Source organism: Thermobia domestica, chromosome 3 (genome assembly GCF_964235325.1).
Source record: "Thermobia domestica chromosome 3, izTheDome1.hap1.1, whole genome shotgun sequence".
Classification (NCBI taxonomy): Eukaryota; Metazoa; Arthropoda; class Insecta; order Zygentoma; family Lepismatidae; genus Thermobia; species Thermobia domestica.
The window spans coordinates 211,078,788-211,103,675 of NC_137456.1; the positions used below are offsets into that span (position 1 = coordinate 211,078,788).

At 35.9% G+C, this 24,888-nt stretch overlaps 1 protein-coding gene across 1 annotated transcript in view; it reads left to right on the forward strand.

Annotated features, from left to right (window-relative positions):
- Positions 1-1,793: 1,793 nt before the first annotated feature.
- The window catches only part of LOC145681575 (UNC93-like protein), a 64,639-nt gene continuing 41,544 nt past the window's right edge, over positions 1,794-24,888 (forward strand). The window contains exons 1-2 of the mRNA XM_081753210.1: positions 1,794-2,381; positions 8,957-9,164. Coding sequence (XP_081609336.1) covers positions 1,796-2,381; positions 8,957-9,164 — 794 coding nt within the window. The 5' untranslated portion in view covers positions 1,794-1,795. The remainder of the gene's footprint in view (positions 2,382-8,956; positions 9,165-24,888) is intronic.

Consider the following 24,888-nt stretch of genomic DNA (forward strand, 5'->3'; position numbering starts at 1 on the left):
GGGGTCTAAAGGGAGGATGCAGAAATTCTCTCTGTTTTTTTTTAAAATAGACCTTTTTTGGACTTACAATCTCATATTTTAGGTACTTAGAATTGGAATAAAAACTTTAAATTCGGTATGCTTGTATATTTCCGTTAGCGTTATTTAAGTAAATGACCAAAAATAAAGATTTTCAACCGTAGAGTGGTTTTATGGGGAACTGAAAAATCTTCCCAATGTTATTTATATTGGACATCTTCTACATCCCAAAATGTTTAGGCACTTTCGGCAAGAATAGAATAATGAAATTTCTCATGATTGTAGACTTCGGACTAACCCACAGGGAAAATAGCCAAAAGTGAATATCTTTAGTTTTTAAGGTATCTATTGGGGAATGAAGTAATTCCCATGTTATTTAAATGGGTGTTTTCTTGTGATGCAAAATCTTATTTTTTAGATAGTTGAAATACGAAAAAAAAACCTTGACTTTTAGTAGAATTATAGGTTTCAGAGGTTCGAAGCCGTAGACCGACCAAACACGGGGGTCTGGGGGCGGAGTTCCAAGGTAGCCAAAGGCATGTTCATCCTATATAACGCAATCTTGTGAACATATTGACTTCCGTAACTGGGATTGGATTTCAGTATCACTTTGCTGATACACTAAGTGCATTAATACCACGGTCCACATCGACGACGTGTGTTTTGGATGCAAGGAGGAGCTAACTCCTTACTATACAGACGTGGCAATGATCATGGAGCTAGAAAGATGGAACAAACGCCACTAGCAAGCTTTTGCACAACTGAACACAAACAAAAGCGGGCCTAATTGTTGCACAATGCATAGTTTTTCAGCTCTAGCATGAAACATATTCAAACATTTAAAATTTTCCGGGCTACGACCATTGTCACGCAGGTGCTTTCTTCACGTATTTACCATGTGCTCACTGTTTTCTCCATGTAATATCAGTCATGATTTTCTTGCAATAGTTTATTTACATACAGAATTACTTGGTGGCATAAGCAGTAATTTTAGCATTTGCCCTCCTGAGATATTACGCCCCAAAAATGGCATCAAAATCACAAACTTTAACTTTTGGACTCCCTTAAATCTACGGTGAAAGTAATATCATAGCTGTGGATATTTCTACAGACTCTTTACATGCAATAGTATTCAGCACAAAACTTATGAATCCCTCACTATATGCCATTCCAAAATACAGTCCGTTTAAAAGTGTATTTTTTTCTAGTTTTTCTGGTGATTTGATGTATCGGTTTGCAACCCTGCATATTTATTTACACGCAAAAGTTTATATTCCCCGTGTGCCTCAGTTTCTTCTGTAAACATTCGTTTTTGTTTTGTGTTCGTCTGATTCGTACATCCTGAGCAACTGTAGTTTTCGTAAACGCTTGCAAATGTAAAAATTGGCACTCCACCGACAACAAAGATGGCCACCATTTAGGAACACTTGTACATACGATAATGTGAATGATGTTATTGACCTTCTCATATACAAGGTTCATCACACTCAAATTTTTATAATTTTCGGAATTGATCGAGCAACCACCTCTGGACCACTTCATATGGATTGACCCTAAAGGTAACTGTAAACTGTTTCCTTAACTACGAAGATACTTCCGGAAGAAATATCCCCGCCTACAGAACATATAAACAAACGTCATTGCAAAAATAACCAGATGTGTATAGATAGCTGTGCACAAATAGATATTATATTCTACAAATGATTATGTTAGAAAGAAAGAAAGAAAGAAAAATAACTTACACGTTTTCTTCTAGGCTTCTTCAAAAAAGTCAGCTATGTCTGAGAAGAAAGGTGCTGTCAACAAAGGATTTGAAGATGATGACGGGAAAATACTATCAGCACAAGAAAGCGCTCGCGTTACAGCAAGCCAATTTAAGCAAAGTGAAAAATGGCGTATCCTCAAGAACGTTGTTGCCCTTAGCATAGCCTTTATGGTGCAGTTCACTGCATACCAAGGCACAGCTAATCTTCAGAGTTCCATCAACTCAGATGCAGGACTGGGTACAGCATCTTTGTCATGTGTTTATGCTTCTCTAGTGCTAAGTAACATATTTCTTCCGGTCTTAATGGTGAAATGGTTGGGATGCAAGTGGACAGTTTGTGTGTCGTTTTGGTTCTACATTCCATACATCGCAGCTCAATTTCATGCCAATTTCGCTACTTTTATACCAGCTGCTTTACTAGTTGGATTTGGTGGAGGACCTCTTTGGTGTGGAAAGTGTACTTACTTAAGTGTTGCAGCTGACGTCTATGGTGAATTAACTAATGTTCCAGCAGATGTCGTTGTAGTAAGATTCTTTGGAATATTTTTCATGATATTTCAGTGTTCTCAAATCTGGGGAAACTTAATATCATCTTTAGGTAAGTTTTAAAAATGTATTCTTTCCTTTCTTAATGAAATTTTAAATTCAGCAATGAATGTCACTTTACACAAAAGGTTGCAGAACAAATAGGCTAGTTGCAAATATAAAGGAGAAAATAATAATCTATATTTAAGTCTAATCTTTATTATAACTTTTCCTTATATACTGAATGACTTCCTTCGTCTTTTTAGCATTTTCACGTTCCGTTGGAATTTTATTTTATTTCTTATTTTGTTTTAAAGCCTTATGCTGTGGTATTTTTACTTCATTTCCTTTTAGTATTTTTAATGAACAGAACTTTCGGTCGTTAGTCTTATCGCAACTGGGGCAAACAGCCTTGCTGCTGACGTTCCTATCAAATATCAACTAATCAATCAATTTCTCCGTCTTTTATTCCGTGAAACGTTCACATGCATATATCTATTTACTTATTTTGTACATTATCCAAGCTCTACTTCATTTCAAGTTTATTTTGTTGATACTTCGACAAACGTAAACCGTTTCCAACATTGAAAAATGTTAATATTATGTGAACTGATTAAATAATGTACTTGTAAACAAAAACAAGACGTTATAAGTTGCTAGAAATAGAATTGGCTCAGAGCTCACGAACTCTCGGATCATGACGAATTCCTGATATATATTTCCTTCACGCAACAGTGAAGTTATACATACAACATTAATTAATTAATGTTTCTCTGATACGATGAAAATATAGAACACATGAACATAATTTCCATTGTTTTGATTCATATATTATTACATAAAATGTTTTATCACAATCCTCATAATCTATATAAATATAACCGCCAATCAAAACAACATATGGAAGAATTATAACTAGCATTCCTACTTTTTGAATCTATCATTTTTATTATCCTAAAATATAAATTTAAAAGGAGTTTTGGAATGGCGAACGATAATACTATAAAATATGAAACAATGAATACAGATGTACTCATATATTTTTTACTTACTGAAGCTATTCTGTTTGGCGGGTGAAAGTGTTGAGAAAGTGGTGTAACTCACAAAATCATGAGAGATGAATTTTCTGAAAATGGTGTATCTTGAAATGAATACTACGTGAAAATTTATATCACTCTGCTGTAAAATTATATATATATATAAAAAATCAAGATACATCACTTAGCCCCATCATCGCTTTCCCTATGGCGATATTTTCACTCAACATAAAACAAAAAAATTAACAATATAACATATGTATTTATTGCTGTACTGAATTCTTAATGAGATTCAAACGATATTGTATAAGAATTGGCACATTCAAATGACGAATATTGTCCTTTCTCTTTAGAAAGTCATTGTTTTCATCCTTAGTCCCACTAATCGAATGGTGGTGTTCTATCTTAGAACATACGACCGTTGTACAGTCTCTCAAAAATATTTGCCTTTGTTAATACTGTTAATTTACCGCCACTTACGGCATTTTACACTGAATACTTCCAATATAAAATGGATACAGTTGAATCTGGAACTTCGATAATGAAAAGAAATAAATTATTTTCGTTTATTACTTGTTCTCAATTCATTATTGAAACGTACACACTATCGCTGGAGAAGACAACATTGGGATTGTAAGAAATATGCCTTTCTGTTTGAAGAGTTAAACAGAAAATTGACAAATTCATTTGATTGGAAGAGGCTTTATTTTGTCAACATGTGGAAATGAACTTACATCAGTACCGGAACTATTTGAATACAGTGAGAGAAAAATTTATTTTTCTTAAAATAAATGCAATAGACGATTCAACTTAACTTTAAAATATTACTAAATTATCATACCGGTACTATAACATATCAATGAAGTAAAGTTCTACTATAAAACCATTAGTCATACACACACACACAAATTAGGTTTGGGCCTAGAAATGTTTCTTCCACGTTTCTCGATCTTCAGCTTCCTCTTTTAATTTTCAATATTTTCTTCTCTCTTTTTCAAATTATTGATCACTCGTGTTCTCCTTCTTCGTATTCCTAGCTTTCGTTCCACTTTTCCTTCTATGGTGGTTGAAGAAGACAATTTCTTCGCAAGATGTGTCCAGTTCAATTGGCCTTCCTACGAAGGATAGTGGGTAAAAGGGTTCTCTTCTCTCCTATCCGTTTCAAAACATTTTCGTTCGTTACTCTCTGTCCATTTTACCTTCTCCATCTTCCTCCAACACTACATTTCGAAGCTCTCTCTATATTTCTTCTCTAATTTCCGTAATTTCCAAGTTTCTGAACCATACAATCCAATACTCCATATATAGCACTTGACCAACATCTTCCTTAGTCCAATTTAAAGGCTACTAGTTAAGAGTGACCCTTTCTTGTTGAATGCTTCTTTGGCTATGGCAATTGTCGACCTGTTCTGTTTGGTGCAGTCAGCGTCTCTCGTCAAAATACTTTCCAGATATTTGAAAATATTGACATCTTCTAGTTCTCTTTGTTCTACTCTAACTTGTAACGGCGCGTTTCCACGGGATATTCTTCAATGACTTCATGACTTTCCATTTTTCAATGTTGATTTCCATTTCATATCATTTCCCAGTGTTAACTATTTTGTCAATTATCTCCTGTAGTTCTTCGGTTCTAGCTATAATAGCCACATCATCTCCATACCTGTTCTTGTTAATGTTCTGTCCTCCAATCTTTAAATCTCCACTTCCCATTAACGCTTCCTTCGCTGAACATTCACTGTAAATGTTGAATTATTGGGGCGACATATTGCATCCTTGTCTGACTTTTCTTCCAATCTCCAGACTATTGGTTATTTCTTCATTCAAGCGCGAATACACTCATTTCCCTATGTACAGATTGCGAATGAGTCGTCCATCTGTCCCCTTACCCCCGATTTCTTGCTTTCGCCAATCGATGAAGAACAACAACAACTCTTCCTTTACGTCAAGAACTCGCTCTGATATAATTTTCATAAGTTCTATAGTATCTCTGATGCCTTTTCCTTTTCGAAATCCAAATTGATCTTCCTCCAGCATCTCTTTTATCTTACTTTCCAGCCGCCTCTTCAGTATGTGCGCAATAATATTTCCAGTGTGGGAAAGGAGGCTAATAGTTCTGTGATCGCTGCACTTTTTTTTAAACAATTACACAAGAGGACTGGTGTTTGGTCTTAACCGTACAAGGAATCTGTATGGTACCTCCAAGGCAACTTGCCTGGAAGCTTGCAGCCACCTCAAGAGTTAACTCCTCGAAAACCTGTGTTTCGGAAATTCAGAGCGTGTAGTTTCTATGACATGTGCGTTTCATTTAATTAAAAGCACAGAAGGCCTATTTATGATGAAATAAATACAATCAAAGTTGGACTCTAAGCGAATGAAGGAATATGTTTTTTACAGTTGAGTCCAGATTGTTACCACCAAGCGGGACAGGAACAAGGTACTTCAAGAACTTCTTCGAATTTTTAGTCATAATCGGCTCAGATTCTCCCTTATGTGAGACAATGAACCTTCATATCCTGGTGAATGAATTTCTTGAAAGTGAGGATATAAACTTTGTGAACTGGCAAGCGATGTCTCCAGATATGAATCATATACAATATGCCTTAGTTTCATTAGTCAGACGAGTTACTAATTGCCAGTTTCTAGCAAACAATAAAAGCTCACCATGTCGTCATTAACTGAATCAACTGCTCGTATAGTCATGCACCACATTACAGAGAGTATGCACAGGATAATTGGACGTGTATAGCCATTGGGATAGGCACTCCAAAATCAATCCCTTTTTTTTTTTCGTTGAAGAAATGTTCAAATTTTGTTACGTTTTTGATATGTCACTTTTTCAAATGAAAAATGTTAATTTCATTCTTCTACTTCATTGTATACCAGACAGCATTTTGATGTTTCTAAAATGTTTTATATAATGTTACATATTTAGTTACTTATTACGAGTATTATTCTCATGTGAATCAGAACATTCTCAAACATTTGCAGTACTACAAAATATATTAATCCTACAGTTTTTCTCAGTTCACTAATATTTGTTGTATATGAACAAAAACTGGTTTGGAACTGAACGACTGAAACTCACAAAACGTTTATTTTGGTCTTACAAATAGAAAGAACATGAGAAGAAACTATTAATGACATAACCAAGCACATGAAGAATTCACATACTTTACTCTTTGCAGATAACTTAAAATTATGTCCGCAAATTAAATCACTAGAGGACTGCAAAAATCTCCAGGCAGATTTGGAAAATGTAAACCATGGTGTCACTTGAATAAATTTAGTCTAAACATAAGTAAATGCAAAACTATCACATTTACTAGAAAATAAAAATATACAAATTATGTTTGTATTATTGAGAGGGTAAATCTTTGTAGATCGAAAAGTGTTAAAGACCTCGGTGTCACGTTTGATCCAAAACTGTCTTACGGAAATTACATCGCAACTATTGCAAACAATGCATATAAGAAACTTGGCTTTGTTTATCGTGTAAGTAAAGAATTCCGTAGCCACATGACAATTTTTAAATTATATTATACCTATATAAGACCCCAACTAGAATACGCTTCTGTTATTTGGACTCTCCATAATAGAAAATATACCCAAATGATTGAAAGAGTACAATGCAAGTTTTTGAAACTATTAATGCATAAAAAAACTGGATTGTACCCCGCATACATATCATATCTAGAACTAGGAAATAACTTTAATATACTGACATTAGAGCAACATATTTTTGTTAATGGTTTAGTTTTTCTATTAAAAAGAATAAAAATAAAATCAATTGCATAGAACTAACTCCTAATATGTTTCTGCAACTCCGACCTCTAGAACGTGGTTGAGCAATAGTAGCATGCTGTACTATAAGAAAGCACATACTGACATCCTATATAAATTCCATTTATGGAGCATGAGCTATTACAATAATATTTGAAAAAGTGTGAAGTGATAGATGTGTTCAATATGTCTGAAAGAGTGTTTAGGAATACAATTTATATCTGATAAGCTGAATTAGTGAGATAGTAAAACTTTCGGTATTTTTATGTAAAAAATGTCGTTTACCATATATGTAAATGAACACTGTAAATGGGCAGAATGCCTGTTGTGTTGTTATAATAAATAACTATGAAGGCTTATGCTGTAAGAGTTGAGGCATGCACACTTTTGAATAATTTCTGGCCGTAACCTATTTCTCAATACAAAACTGCACTCTATGTATAATTTCATGATGTATTTTATAAGTCAAACATCATAAACATAAATGTCATTTCGTGTGAGAGAGAAAGACAGAACAGACACATTCACACCAAATGTCAGATACACTAGAAGTATTAAAAGTTATTAAACGATTTCTCGAATTCAACAAATGTTTTAAATTGTTTTTTTATTGGATAATTTGTCCATTGGGTGATTTTTTGGGGTATTATTTTTAATCATTTTCACTTTTGGGAATTCGTCAATTGGGCGATCTGTCCTAGACCATTATGTACTTTTTAAAAAAATACTCTTAATAATAATAATAATAATAATAATAATAATAATAATAATAATAATAATAATAATTTAATTTCTATCAGAGATGGGCAAGACCACAGAAGTCGATGAACCTGTGGTCATCAAGGAAACTATGAGATAATTATAAAGTTTGTAAATGAGTAGGTGGGTCCTGAGTTTCTTAGAATTGAGTTGGATTGAGTTCTTGTGTTTTGCTTCTTTATGAAACACCAAAGGTATGAAGGATGGGACGTTTTATTGATCTGACGTAGTCGGAAGCTGCACAGATCATTATATAAGTTCAACTTTCACAGTATATGGCACTTCACACCACGTCATTTTGTCTCTAAGAAAGCTGAATTACAGATCATATCACCATCACCGGCACCTTCTTAAGAGATGAATGATGTGTGCTTTGCATAGAATTTATTATATTTTATTGTTATTAGTTAGCCACATAGATGGTTGCGCGATATTATGGTTGAGAGGTGTATTAGAATAAGAATCTCGTGTTCTTTCACAAAACCAACTGATTTCATTTCATCATAGTCTATTCTTATTATTATCTTAAATGAATGCGATTGGATAGTATTGTAGTATTCCTTTTTATTCATTATCTAATTTGATTTTCGTTAAACGGACTCTCCATCCTTAGCCATAAAGGATTACGTCCTTCTTTGACAGAGCTACAATCTGATTTTTTTTAAGAAAATTAAAACTCACAAATGAATGGCCTAAAATCAGTAGAAAATAACAAGAAAGTTTAAGATATCCTATAGTAAAGAAACAGATGTATAGTTTTAAATAAACGTGTAAGCAGAACATTGGATATCCTGTGTCAATTGCTTGATATTGCTTATAGCTACACTGAAATCGTTTACCAGGTGAATAAATGTAAAAACTAACAATCATGGGAAAATTGTAAGGCGTGTAGTGTAAGTATGGATGTTACGTACTAGTAGACTGCTATTTATGTTATTACTTAAAAAGATTGTCACTATAAATTCGTGCAGTGCGTTGGAAATTAATAACTGCGGATACTGAAGAAAATTGTACATTGTGTTTCTTTAAATATAATTATTCCCATTATAAACTTACATTTTGCATTTTGCAGTTCTTTCGTCTGGACAAACAGATACTGACATCACCAATACTGATATTGACACTATCTGTGGAGCAAACTTTTGTCATCAAAATGTTGGAGGAAATAGTAATCTGGATCGCCCGGATGATGCGAAAATCTATACAATTGCAGGAATTTATATGGCCTGCATGGTTCTTGCATCAGTCATTGTTGCAATATGTGTTGACTCACTGAAGAGGTACGTAGAGTGTAAGGCCTTGTATACATAACTAGGAATATAATACAAATGTACTTTCAAACTACAGTATCAACATAAAACAATGAAGGGTGTAGTCCATAAAGTTGAATTGCCAAAAGAATCAAATTGTTGGATAAAGACGTTTCAAATTTATAAATTGAACAGGTTAAAGTTACTGAGGTGTAAGCACAATTTTCTTTGTTTTCCAGATTATAACGCGAAGGATACTGTAATAAATTCGGAAACATAATAGCTGTTTCCCTTACGGAAAGAACTTCTGTTGTCATTTATTTTCAATTAGATGAAGCTCTGACTTAAGTTTACCGTTAGCAGATTGACTTATCTAGATCTGGTGTCTATTTAAGTATTTATTTTTGAAAAAGTAGCTTATACTATTATAACTTTAACCTCTCCAATGAATGTGAAAAATCTTTTAACACTTGCTAGAGTGCTCCTTATAATTTATCTTTATTCGAAGACTTTTTGCGTTTAACTCGTTAATAATTATTACGATGCTTAAATTATCTTGAGGAATATGCGTTAGGTAAGTTAAAACAAGTTCAGCGTGTGTTGTTAAGTTTTGATTACATCTTTCAAAAGTAGATATAATCATCGAACTTAAGTGATAATTACAGCGTTTGAAATCGTTTAATATCTGTGCAACATAAATTTAGATGAATATGCAAATAATAATAAGAATTTAGTAATCTTCCATGTTTGCCATCGAATCAGGTTACTGTAAAATGTCAAAATGTCAAACCCACTTTTCCCGTGAAATTGGCTTTATAGTTTGAAGTCAATTTCAAGTACCTAAAATATGAGGCTATAGGTCCAAAAAAAAAAAAAAAAAAGGTGGTTTTAAATAACATGGGGAATTTCATCATCTCCCCTTTAGACCCCCTAAAAGTTAAAAATATGAACTTTTGGAAATTTTCCTGTGGGTTTGTCTCGAAAAGCTACAATCATGCCAAATTTAATCACTGTAGCTCTATAAGAACTGCCCAATAGTTTTGAGGTGTAAAAGATATCCCATATAAATAACATGGAAAAGATTTTTCAGTTCCCTATAAAACAACTCTAAAGTTGGAATTTTTTATTTCGACTGATTTACTTAGGTAGTGCTAACGAAAACGTACAAAAAGGTACAAGCATACTGAATTTCAAATTTTTATTCCAATTCCAAGTACCTAAAACATGAGATTATAGGTAAAAAAAAGACTCATTTAAATAACATTGGGGAAATTCTTCATTCCTTTTTAAGACACCCTAAAAATTAAAAGTATTCATTTTTGTCAACTTTCATGTTGGTTAGTTCCGGAAAGCTACAATGATTCCAAATTTCAACCTTTCACGACAACCGGAAGTACCCCTTTAATTTATGTCAGTTCATGTAGTTTTATATATAGTTAAGATTTAGGGGTCTTAGTGATCCAACTGCAGCCCAAATGTATCTCTGAACTCTGCTTTTCCTTTTATCGCATGCAAATATTTTTTTAAACTTAAATTATGTAATGTACTCATGTATTTAAACAAATTTCTTCAAGATCGTTATCTAAAGCAACATCTAACAGATGGTTCAGTCGCTTTTGTGCTGGAAATTTCGATCTGCATCCAAGTTGCTCTTCGCAGTGGGCGACCAACCACAGGAAAAGTGGATGATATTGTCATAAAGCTCGAACAATACCGTCATTGAAATAGTTGTAACATCGAGACGACCATCTCCTAACAGTAATAGACTATTCGGGACTAGGAAAAGATACTCGATGTTTAAGTGCCAATGGTCTGACTATAAAAACATTTACTCGATCGAATTTCTATTTAAGAATCTGTACTGAAACAAGGAACTTGAGTGACTTCGAAGAAATTAGTCATGAGTAATAAAAAGTGGATAATTTACAACAATGTGAGAAAGGACCGAGATTGAAATAAAGAGAAGCTCCAGAATCTGTGACTAAGCCCACACTAACATCCAGGAAGATTACGTTGTGCGTTTAGTGGAATTCGAAAGTCGTGCTGCCGTCGGACAAAACGATAGACTCGAACTTCTACTGTCGGCAACTAGCGCGAGTGCACCTAAGAAATCAAAAGAAACTGCTGGAACTGGTCAACAGACAGTGTGTCGTATACCACGCTGACAACATTAAACCACGTACATTTACGACTCGTCAGAAATGGCGAGAATTTGGCAGGAAGGTTTTAATGCATTCACCGTATAAGTCAAAACTGACACGGTCGTTTCTATCTCTGCAGAATTCACTGAAGAGTGTTATGTTAGTTCCCAAAGAGGCCTGTGAAATCAAGTGTTACAGTTTTTAGACCGAAATCTACAGAAGTTGTATAACGACTGAATTATGATGTTGCCTTGAAAATGGCAGAAGGTCTTCTAACAAAATGGTGCATATATGGTTCCTTCATGTTCGTTTCAAATCGCTAAGCCTATAATCTTAATTGTGACAAGGTTGACTTTTTAGACAACTTCATATAGCTTATGTAACTAACAAGATTATAATTTTGAAAATGTTCTAGCTTACTAACAACACACAAAATATATTTTTAACCTTTAATATTTAGAGGTCATTTTTGAAGAAGTGAGCAAGAACAAATGAGTAAGAAGAAAGTCAAATTGCATCCTCTTTCTCTCCTTATGGTCTCGTTTTCCCTTTACTCTTTCAAACAAGCAATATCAATTAAACCTCTCAGTGACGCACGGATGGACAGGTGTTTAAATTTTACACCTTTCGTTCACATTTCGAAAGTTTCCATTTTAAGATTTTAAAAAAATCCAATCTGGATATAATAAATAAGTTGGAAGTTCTACCGTTTCAATCGTTGCACTGCAAATGTCAATAAAATGTATTGATGTGGGAAGTATGTGAAGAAGGAGGGGATCAATACCACATAAGTAGCTCGAGGCAACACGAAGGATTGAAACAACGGTAATACAGCTGCAAAAAGATCATGGATAGAGATAAGATTATGTTCACTATCTTTCTTATGATTTCAAACCAGCTAGATATACCAAAACGGTTTCATGATACGACAGTTTGTTAGTGTGATTTACTTTCGTTTTCATTGTATCTTAATAACCTATCTAGAACAGACCTATTACATTTGTTGATGTATGTCTTTCTTCGTCTTACTCTGAATCTAACAGTAAGGTCCTTTCTTAAAATATTTTGAACAACTAGATATATTGTTTGTTCAACAATTTTCTGATCTGTTTTTTAGTAGTGTTTGATTGTTTAATACGCAACTATTTTGTGTGTGTCGAGGTTTAAAATTATTACAAGGGATGGATAAAAAGTAATGGCAAAATTGTTATAATTTACAAATGACTGTATTAGAAGGGAAAATACGTTCTACATTCCTTCAATGTAATCACCCCCCATATCCACAACCTTCTGCCACACGTATCGAAGGCACCGTACTCCGTCAGCACGTTGTTCTCTGGCTATGTCTCGCAGCGACCGCCCTACGGCATTGAGGATGGCCTGTCTGGTGTTGTATCGTTGTCCGCGAAGTGGTTGCTTCATCTTGGAAAACAGGTCATAATCGCACGGACTCATATCCGGCGAATATGGTGGATGTTACAGAATCTCCCAGTTCCAGGCACGTAAAAGGTCCGTCACGGCGGTAGCTGCGTGACAGCGTGCATTGTCGTGCAAAATGATTGGTGTCCGTGCCAAAAGATCAGGTCGCTTTCTCCGAAGTGCGGGACGCAGATGGTGTTGCAAGAACGTGCAGTAATATGGCGCATTCACAGTCTGCCCTGCTGGTACAGCATGGTGCAGGATAACCCCTTGGACATCATACGCCACTATCAACATCACCTTCACTGCCCCCTGACTAGGGCGCACAGTCTTTGGCCGAGGGGAACCGGGATGCTTCCATTCGTTGGATTGGCGCTTCAAACATGGTTCGTAGGATCGAACCCAGATTTCATCAATGGTAACGATCCCGCCCAAGAAATTGACACCCTCCCTCTTGTGGCGGTCCAGCAATTCTTGTGCCAGTGCATATCGGTACCATTTCTGCACCTCGGCAATGACATGTGGAACCCAACATGCTGCAATTTTGCAAAAACCCAGGATGTCGTTCAAAAAGTGAAGCACAGTTTTATGGCACACCCCAACCTCTGCCGATAACTCACGCGCAGTCCACCGTCTATCCACGTCCAGCAAGGATGCGAGGAGCTGAATTGTCATGTTGTCCACTGGAGGTCGTCCAGAACGTTGGCGGTCTTCCACGTTCTGTCTGCCTTCACGAAACACTTTAACCCATCGAGCTACGGTGCGGTATGGCAACGCTGCATCACTACAGGCTTCCCGCAGTCCCTGAAAACATTCTCGTGCACTACGACCACGTGCCACTTCATTTTGATCCACGAACGCTGTTCATGTTTAGTGAACATTGTGTTTAGAGCGCTTCCACTCGCGATACCAATTTGACGCCACTGCTCTCGTTGACTGACTGACTCAACAGCGTTCCCACTCACCTAAGTTCCTCAACTGAGATTGTCTTCTCCGGTGCTGCCACCTCGCGGTTCTCCGTCACTAGACTGGCGCGTGCCGGCAAGGTTGCCAGTACTTTTTATCCAACCTATGTAATTGTTCTGCATACGTAAAAACTGTAAAATCGTATTCAGTTTTTAAGTACATATTTCTAAAGTTCTACAATTACTTTCTCAAATTTTGAACATATAGGTGTACCATGTAGATAATGATGTGGTATCCAACTTTAGAATATTTTCTGTCCTGTTCACAACTAAAAGAAAATGAAATGAAATCTTTGAGTTTTACGTGCCACGTTTATGCTAAAGGAGACGGTGATGAGAAATGAATGAATTGGTGGAATGATGAAAGTGGTAGGAAACGGGAGAACCCCGAGAAAACCCACGCACACGGTGTTTAAAGTTCAATTGGCGCGAGGTGGGATCGAACCCGGTACCCCATGCATCAGAGGTGAAAGCTTTACCACTGAGCCACCGCGGCCCCACAACTAAAAGAAAAGGAATATTTTTATGCTAAAAAAATAATAGAATTCTCTTAGTTTGCCAAGGCATCGATTGTATGTAACTGTATTTGCTTGTTCTTTCTCCCCAATATAAGCATATTTTTAAGTCTGATATTAGTTTACCGTGCTATTCTTGATCTCTTAAGCGAAGAAATATGAATAATTTTGAAGTCTCTAAGAAAATATACACCATGTTCCATGAAATTCTGAAATTTTAACTTAAGTTACCACGGAAAACCTTTTCAGTATCAGGATTATTACATATTCATGCAAACTTCCCAACTGCAATTAGGATTTACACTACTTCTACCTAAATGACCATTCATTAATTCGAAGGTCCATAGTGGCTCCGTAGCAAAGCGCTCACCTCTCGCTCACACCTCTCGCTCAGCTCTCTGAACAAACACCATGAGCGTGTTTCTCAAGGTTCTCCCATTTCTTCCTACTTTCGTCGTTTCACCATTTTCATTCATCTTATCATCACTTTCTTCCTTACCTTCGGTGCATAACATGGGACGTTAAACTTTAAGAAAATCAATTTGGAAACAAAGTAATAGAAAATAAATAATTAATTCAAATATAATCAAAGAAAGATAATTTTTACAAAATGTTATTATTCAAGAAATAATAGCATGCAAACATCTCGATCTATCGAATGATAATTCCGCTTTCGATTGCCTGAATAGCTATACAGAGCTCTACCGTTCTTTCGATTACGTAGTTCCCCCCCACCCCCCGCTCCCAAAAAAAAACTGATGAATTGATTAACAATTTTATCTCCAAACTTTAAAATAATCACTTTTGTAAGTTATTATTGTATAGGAGACAAGTTCATATTACTTATTCAAGCACATATATTTTAACATAATTTTGCTTGGACCTTGAGTTGAGGACTTTCATTAAGAAATATATTCTTTGAATCAAAACAATGCAACGATAATCACATTACACTGAGATAGTAGGGTACATACTTCATTCTTATAATGACAGACTGAGTTGATTTCAGATGTAGGAGTGGCTTTTTGACATCTTTGCGTCATTAAATAACAGCGTTATCTTCTGTTTACATTTGATTACTTGCATTGTAGAAAGTTATTTCACAATGTTGTGGTTTTAATAGTCAAGTACTTACATACTTTTTATAAGGAAGTCAACATAGTTTGAAAATGCTACTTCATCACTGATAAATTTGATAACTTATTAATAATGACATTCTAAGATTACTGGTTTCTTAGAGATAAATGATAATTAAAAAACACTGATTACACACCATTGTTCTAATATTCTAAACATTTTTATTCGTCTACCTAATTCCTAATCATCTTCAATCATGTTTTTTTTTTTCAATTAATCCTAGTCATCGCAGAATACGTGCCAAAGAATGAGCTCAATACGTGTTTAAACAAAAGAAATTGCCATACAATATTAAAAAATAAAGAAAATGTTATTGGTTGCAAATTTAGTTTTTCTTCCTTCAAAGTTATTTTCTTAGCCTACATTTTCTTTTCATCCTAGTAGGTTCATTGGCCTCTGTTTGCATAGTACACCCAGTGAGAAATCGAACAAGAGCGTTAAAGAATTATTTTAAAGATAATTAAAATTACATATTAACTAGTAAAAATACTTGAGAGTATTAGGAGAGGGTGGTCGGACTCCTTGACACAGCCCTGCAATATAAAATTACTACAATATAATCGGGTCTGAATCAGTGACGACGGTAAGGGAGAACAAGAGGGCAGATGCGCACCTCCCCCCACTGGGTGACATCGTCCATATCTCCGTCTGCACTCAGACATCTTGTGTTGTAATCTAGATTAAGTAATGTAAAACTCTTATTATCCGTATACAAAAAAATAGCAACCCTCAAAAAATGTTTCTGCTCCTCCAAGAAATAGAAGCTGGCGTTGTCACTGTTCAAATTCCTTACATTTGAAATTTACCAGCACAATTACCGAGATGTGACTATACTCGTGGAGCTAGAACCTCGCCCAAGTTTTTTGTTCAGGATGACCCAAAAATCACTATATGTATAGACACTGCAAGTATGTGAAACCTGCAGTGTGGTCCTGTTATCCAGCTCTCACTCGGAAATGATATACGGTAGTAGAGTACTTGTTCTGTGCGGAGCGATTTTATATTATCTGTGCTGTCACTAACAGCAATTGATTAAAATTCCTGTTAGTTCATACAAATAAATTATGCTATTAGGCGCCTCATAGCCATAGTGCGTATCACTTCCAACCTCAAGACAAGAGATACCTGTTTGTTTTTATATTTCCGTATGACATCTTGGTTACAGAAGCTAATTTATATTTGGCAGACAATCTAGACATTAGGTTTAAACCAATAAATTTAATATTTTACTACACTTTCCAGTTCCTTCATTCAACTCCGAGACTGCCAGTTTAAAATTCCCTGCGCAATCGTATTGTACTACTGCAAAAATCCCTCGAAAGCATGATTGCCAGTATACGCAAAACCGAGCAGAATTTTTTTGCTTATATTTTTATTATTTTATTATATTATTAGGAAATATCTCCTTAGATGGATTGCTTTCTATTATTTCAACTTACTAATAACAGAATAATATCCATAAATGTAAGGAAAATGGAATAAATGCGAAAATTCTTGAGTTACAGTATACGCGTTTTTTTTAAAGCATAGGGGTACTTCAGTCCTTGTCACTGTTTTCATTTATGACCACACAAATGTTGTCGTGATCGAATATTTTTCTCAAAATTTGTGCTGGTTTTGAGATCTTCGACAAATATCTCTCATAGCTCAGGGAATAAATAATGGCTGCAAAATAGGAGCAAGAGCCTACTGTTAGAAAAGCATTTGCACAATCACAACAATACCTAATGAGAGTTTTGTAAAATTCTGTATTTGGTTTTAGATTAAGCATTTGTATGTCTTGATGCGTATGTCTTGAATGCACTGTCGTTTTCAATATTTTGTCGTTGTCTTTAACATACTGCATATTACCTGTTTAATCCAACATTTCGGCCTAAAAACATATTGCTTGCTTATATTGGAAGGGCCCACAAAACAATTATTTCAAATATTTTTCGGTCATTCGAGGAAAATCCTCACGATTCTGTGCAAAAATAGATGTAAACACAAGTTCTCTTGCGTGCAATTTCTTCCATTCAACAAAGGCTGGAAAAGTGTTTTCGTTTCCTGAAGTTTTCGCAGATTTCATGATTGCGGTGATTGCAGAGTGGTTTTCATCTTGTGTCACATGCATGGAGCATTTATTGTGTAGAGAACTAGCAATTTTATCATACGGGTCGATACTAGCTATCATTTCATTGTCAAATATTTCATCCAACAGACGATACTTTTCTTTCAGCATTCCATGTGCAGCTTCAACTGCCCAACGAATTATTGTAGCAAACCTGTATCATTTGCTTCTGAAGTGGACAATTGTGATTTCTTGCCTTTGAATGCAGGCATAGGAACTTCATAACTTTGGTCCTCAATATAAGTTTTACAGGGTCTAAATTTTAATCCGTTGACTACTAATTTACTAATATAAAACATTCAATTCTCATGTAGATGGGGGTATTGCTTCCCTCCCAAAGATAAAATTGCAACAGATGCTTCTGACTGTCAGTATTCCCTTTTTCATGGCAAATTCAAACAACCATAAAGATTCATTGTTTCGTGTTAGTTTTAAAATGATAGGAGTGTTCATTCTTAAATAAACTGTTAAATATCAACAGTTTCACTATATCTCAAACTAGGGATGGGGGAGCAACAGGCCATCAAATGGGGCCTCAGTGAATTTGACACTTCGGGTGTAACGTCTCACTCATTCACGTAGCAAATATGTTAAAGCTACATCAATAGCTGTTCGTTTTGCAATTACTCCCTTATAGGTGTTGTATGGTTAGTTTTTGCTAATTTTGATCACGGCGTACCCGTGATACGATTTTGAAAAAAAATATATGTGATTGTAGGGTTAAAGCGACATCTAAAATTCTTTTTTTTTTATAATTGTGCTCGTAGACCATCATAGGTTAGAAGGGGCTCAAAATATTGAATCGAATTTTTTGAGAGGGGAAAATAGTAGAGGGAGCTGTTAATTTCTTCAGACAGATCCCCTTGTATACACCTATACATACATCGAAGTTTGAACAAAATCGATTGTGCCATTCTTGAGAAATAAATCGATCCCACGTTTACGATTTTGCGTCATTCCTCTTGAACCAATGAGAGTTGAGGTTTGAAACTTGAGGGATTAATGCATCTTGGGGATACCTACATACCACCCACTTGTCCTTCCAAGATTCATGTGGGGCCATTTCACTATACTTATCCACCTATGCCCTTTACAACCCTGAAATTAGTGCACGAATCCATTGAATGATCAATTAACTGTGTCCGCTCACACAGGTTTTCGGGCACGAAGATCATTATTCTTTCTTACCTATTCCAGAGTCTGAAAGTGTTTTACTGTATTACGCACAACAACATACATTATGCTTTCTAAAACAAAGAACATTTCATCCACGTCAAAATTCGCACGCAAGTTAATAAATTGCATTTGTACTCACAGTCATCATCCTACCAATCATACTAATTTGTATTCTTGTTATATTTTCCATTTGTATGCGGAGATGTATCAAGCGCTTAGTAGAAATGCTCTCTTCGCTGATCTAGTAGACTAGCGCACTCGTTTTCGGTGCACTAGTTCCCGTTTTGAAAGAGTTGGAAATAGGGTGCTTCGGATTCCACCTTTAGGGATGCGCTCGAGTCGAGACACACTTTGTAAAATTCGAGACGAGTCGAGACAAACGTATTTCTCGACTCGAAAATTCGAGTCGAGACACGAGTCGAGTCGAGACGGCTCTTAAAAATCTCGACTCGACTCGAATGTCTCGAAAATCTTTCTATAATTTTAATATTATTTTGAAGAAAGTATTCACTCAGAAACAGCCTTGAAACCAATTCCAGCTTTTATTCTTTCAGAAAGGTACAGAACGCATAAAATTAATAGTTAATCTTTAAAAATCAAGATTTAATTTTCAGCTCAATTCAGTTAATTAGAACTAATAGTTAATGTCGTTGTATTTGGTTGTACTGCAAATATAATGATAATAATAATAATAATTGATTATCTAGTTTGTATAAAACTATTATCCGTAGTCTAAATCTAGTTTTTATAAAACTATTGCGATAAAGTGAACTTCATAAATTCTCTGAATGAGCAGTTGGTAGTCTATAGTAATTTAGCATAGTATAATTATTGTGTTTTCGTTCCCATGAACGCAATGGGGTTACGTAACTTCTGGATTATTCGCTTGCCCAACTATTCTGAGGCTTTAATATGTTGCAGCATATCACGAGCTACGGATAATATATCATGTAACATTTTTGTACATCACATATTATGATACGAGACTATTTTACATAGTATATATCTAATATAAATAAAATAAAGAGTTTGTTTGTGTGTTTGTCTGTCTGTCTGTGTGCGACCTGGGGACCAGACGAGTGGACCGAGAGTTCCCAAAATTTGGTCACGGGTACCTTAGTCCAGGCCCCACATCAAGACGAAGCGGTTTTTTTTAAATTTCGAACCAGGGGGTCTCGGGGGGGGGGGACGTTTACTGGGACCGATCTGGGGACCAGACAAGTTGACCGAGAGTTACCAAATTTTGGTCACGGATACCTTGGTCCAGGTCCCAGTCTAAGGCGAAGCATTTTTGTCAAAATTGGAACCAGGGGGTCTCAGGGGGGCGTTTAGCGAGACATGTAGTAAAAGTAATCCAAATTGATCGACATTAGTGTCAAATCCATAGTTTTCACGGTCGCTGAGATCAATGGTGACACTTCCATCAGCGATGACTTGCAAATTCAGCTACTACTGTATGCGGGCCGGGTGTCAGCGGGTGAGTACCGAGACGTGTATAAATAGCCCATATTGATTGATACTAGTGTCAAATCCATAGTTTTCGCGGTCACTGAAATAAATGGTGATACTTCCACAGGTGTTGACTTCCAAATACAGCCCCCATGCGAAGAATGGGTATATTAAGCTAGTATTACAATAAATGGACTGCTTGGATGCCAAGAACTAGTACAGATAAGTACCATTCACTTCTATGAATAGGTATTTTTTAAAAGGATTTTTGTAAACACTAAGTTATAAAACAATGAACTACATACCGTAGTTATGGTTTTGGTTCCTAACATAAAAGAAATATGGATTGTTCATGAGATATTGAACTTCAACTTTCACTCCTGGAAAATTTCAATTTTGGAGTTAGGCCATTTGGCATCAAAGCAGTTCACTGTAAGATAAATACATTCCGCACATTAGTAACATAGTTGTTCAGGGGCCTTCGATTTCCATCCTCTCAAATGAAAGCTGAACGATTGCTTGATACATGCTGACTATATAGGAGAAATAGTGTATTAAGTTTTCGAGCTTTGGTGCGTATCCGTATTTACATTCTTATATTACTTTAAGTTCACACTCAAATCGAGCTAATTGTTTAATGCATTTCGAAAGCTTTTGTTTTTATGCAGCTCATTAAGGAAAATCTATTTCATAATCGTAACATTTATGTACTAAGAAACTATGAAAGTAAAGTAGACTCGACCTAGCCCCGTGGCCGCTGTGACTCAATGGCACAGCTCTCACCCTTAGTGTGTGAGGACTCTGATTCTGTGTGTGTGTGTGTGAACTCCGCGGCTAGTGTATGCGTCTTTGCCGTGGAAGACTCGGGTTCAATTCCCGGCGCGAGCTCATGTAGTTCGGATTCCACGTTAATCAGTAGGTCTACATTTCATATATCCTCGCTGCTGAAAGAGACGGTAATGTCAAAATCAACTCAACAATATATATGTGTGTGTGCTTATGTGAATTTCCTCGTGGCTGTATGGTTAACACATACGCCTTGATCGCGGGAGACTCTGGTTCGATTTACCGTGGAAGCTCATGAAGTTGTTACCGGTATCCCACTTTAAACTGTAGATCCATGCCTCATATAACCATAGATATAATATATATGCCTTTGATACACTTATTTTCCGACTTGGAAGCCATCGAAAATTTCCGGACACAGAGTCCCGTAGACCGAAAATGAGAAACATGGGTACAGAGTAAAACAGCCATAGAAATTTAAGCTTTTTAGGCTAACTTAATCCTTACATATAATGCAACTAGCTTGGCCAAGTTATAATGGAGGAAATGCTATCATTGCAACACTCTGAGAATAGAAAATGTTCGTCAGGTATTACTATCCCCCCTCTCCTGCAGAATGAAAACCCTGACTAAAACTCAATATATATATATATATATATATATATATATATATATATATATATATATATATATATATATATATATATATATAAAACTATTTTGTGTAATGTAACAAACAGTGGCGGATAGTATTCATGTTTCCTTACAGAGGTCCTTACGAGGGTTCGCTTCCATCTTATTCTCCCCAAGAACTAAGATAAATTAATAATTGCTATTACTTGTTAATCTTGTACAAAGGACGCAATTAAAGTCCCAGTGTAACACCCCTTCACATTTAGATTTTTCCCTGGAAGAAAACCAGCTATTATTGTTTCTTGATTTCTCAGTCTCACCTACATAAACATACGAATAGAATTACAGGATAGGACATGTTTAGAGTGCTTGCACGTGACATCTAACTATATTTCTCATCAAATGTGTCACAAATGAAAATTTCCGTTTGTACTGCCTCTATTTTCTGGTACATATGTTTCATTTATGTTATGTTGCTAAAATTCGTTAGGAAACAAGTACAGACTGCGCCTGTGTGCCTGACAAAACGTAAATGTACTGGATAATTATTTCTTCACTTTCTTCAAAAAAAAAAAAAAAAGTAACCCATCTCATGTCGGCTAACAAAAGGAGGTAGCGGACCAAAGATAGCCGTTGTTTACTTAAGGTCGTTACACAGCAGGGGTTTCATTCAGTCAGAGGGAAAAGAAAAAATAATTTAAGGTTTCTACATTTGTTTTGAACTGCAATATACTTCTTCCTTTTATTTTAAGAACCATTTCCTTCTCATTTTTCTGCATCAGAAAAAAAATGCAAAAAAATCACTAGAATGTGCCTATTTGCCCAAAGTACGTACTAGATCACTAGTTCAATAGTAAAATCACTAAATCTAGTACGAAATCATAAATGTGGCATCCCTGGGTTGGAGCGAAAGTAATGGTTGGAGTTAAAACTAGTCCGTATTTATACTGCGTTCTGTTGTTGAATTCAGAGAAATGTTCAAAAATAAATTCAAGAAGTAAAACACGATCCTACAAAAGACTGTTTACTTGCTCACTGGTTTTAGTATTGTGAACTGAAACTCAAGTGCGCAGTAATGTTGAATACTTCTGTCCCTTTCTACTTTACAACTTGAGGTGGGATGAGGGTCAGGATAGGTGATATACCGCTAAAGGAAGTCTTCAGTACAGAGTCGGAAGCGGTATGTACTGTTTATACTACTTACAACGTTACCCCCACATAAAATATAAATTCACCCTTTCTCCCTTCCCTTTTTCGAATACAATAAACCGACTCTTTTGCTGAAGAAAGATGCTAAAAGAAAATTGAAACATCTGTGTCTAAACTTTCTTTGAAGCGCAGTCTTTTGTATTTGTAAGGTTTTGCGAGTGTTTTCGAGATAGCCAAATCTTTTACCATGGACTCCTGCTGCGAACTGACCGTGAGTAAACACCCGATCTCGCTGTGCTCAATTTCTCTCGCACACGTGAAATGGGTTTGTTGTTTCCAAAACAAATAGGAAGTTACCTTTTGCTTTTGCATTTCTGCACGCACTCAGGTACCATTGTTGTTTTAATGATCAGAAGAAATATCAAAACCATCCGATATATATGATACGAAACAGCTAACAGAGGGAGGCAAAGATAAAAGTAGGCCTATACCAAGTTTTCCGCGTGGTACCATTATGGAGAATAAATATTTGATAAAATCACGTAGATGCGCTTAAACCTATTACATCTGTCCTTATAATTTTTCTGGTCTCATCAATTTCTCAGGAGAATACGTACAACATATGTCCAAATTCCATATATACTCTTTCTAAACTAATGAGTAAACTCATTAAGAACACCAACTGATATCAATAAACAGGAAAGAAAACAATACTTTATACTTCTATCATTTGGTACACATCTCTATGAAGCACAGCTTGTTTCTTTTCGAAATAGCTCCTTCGTGTCACAGCTGTGGTTAGTTTTATTTTGTGTTAGGATGAAAGAGAGAAATGCAACATTTGCTTCGCGGTGAAGTTATATATATTATTAAGATGAGCGGTGATAAGCGAGGTTTAACAAAGAGTGCCTTTCGGATGCACAATTTAACGGGTAGTTGCAGTCCGTGTTGAGAATCGAACCAAAGCTATGTAAGACATGTTAATATTGAGCTCTTTTGTGGTAAAAGTGAACTTCAGAAACGCACAAAAGACTTGAAACATCAAGCTAATGTAAAGCAATTGAAAAATAGCCTACCTATCGCTGCATCTTTTCTGTGGCAAGGAGCATGCAGTGCGCAACAACAAGAATCGACTTTTTTTTCGAACATAACATTCCCTCCCACACCATAAAAGACAATATAATGTTTGTTAAAAGAAAGCGCATATCTACCATACGACTTCCCCCCAGGACATATGTATCCATATGGTTTTTCTTCACTTTTCTTCATTAACGCTCCGTTTACAAAGGGTAGTAAGGGACTTCTGTAGTAATCTCTAATAACCACATCACAACTCTTAAAAGTTATTTAAAAAAATAGAAAACATGCACCATGGCAAAAATTTGTCATCACAAGTAATGATGCATACATGCCTTCTATCAGCAAAAAAAGTTTCATTGAAATTGGAGCCGGACATTTGAGTGATGTCCCTTGTGGGATGTGATTGAACGTGACGTCAGAACACATCGCCCCCCTTCCCGGAATTTACTGGAATTAGGTGACCTGAGTGAGCACATGTGGTGCCAGCTCTCTCCAGCGACCTATCAAGGATCATTGCGTGTATGCCAAGACGTGTCGCCGTTTTTATCCATGCCAAAAGTCGACATACTGACAATTAGGTAGGTAGTCATGATGGTTTGGCTGATGTGTGCGTATATTTTAACTCGTACATTTTGTCTCGACTCGAATTTCGAGACGTCTCGACTCGAATTCGAGTCGAGTCGAGACAGAGACTGTCGAGTCGAGACACGAGTCGAGACAGAAACATATTTTCGAGTCGAGACACGAGTCGAGACAACATTTTCTCGAGACGAGTCGAGACAGGCTTAAATCTCGACTCGACTCGACTCGAATGCATCCCTATCCACCTTACACCGAAAGCCCATGTCTCTCATATGCTCGGTGCTCAAAGGAGATGCTAAACTTGAAAAACAAACAAATGCTCTGTAAAAGGTACTTTCGCTTTGCCCTACTAGGTTATCCTATAGGTTTAGTTTAAAAAAAGCACATATAGAATAATAGAATTGACAGAAACACAAATCGTAGCGTTCTGGTAAGTAAACAAGTTTCGATCCTGCTGCTATTCTGAAAAACATTATTACTTCCGTACTTTTAACAATGTAGTACTTTTACATTCGCTTTGTTCGTCATGGTATCCGTAATGTCTATCAGTTTCCGAATCCCGTGACGAACAATGCTACCGATAAATAGTTGTGATGATATTTTGAATCCTTA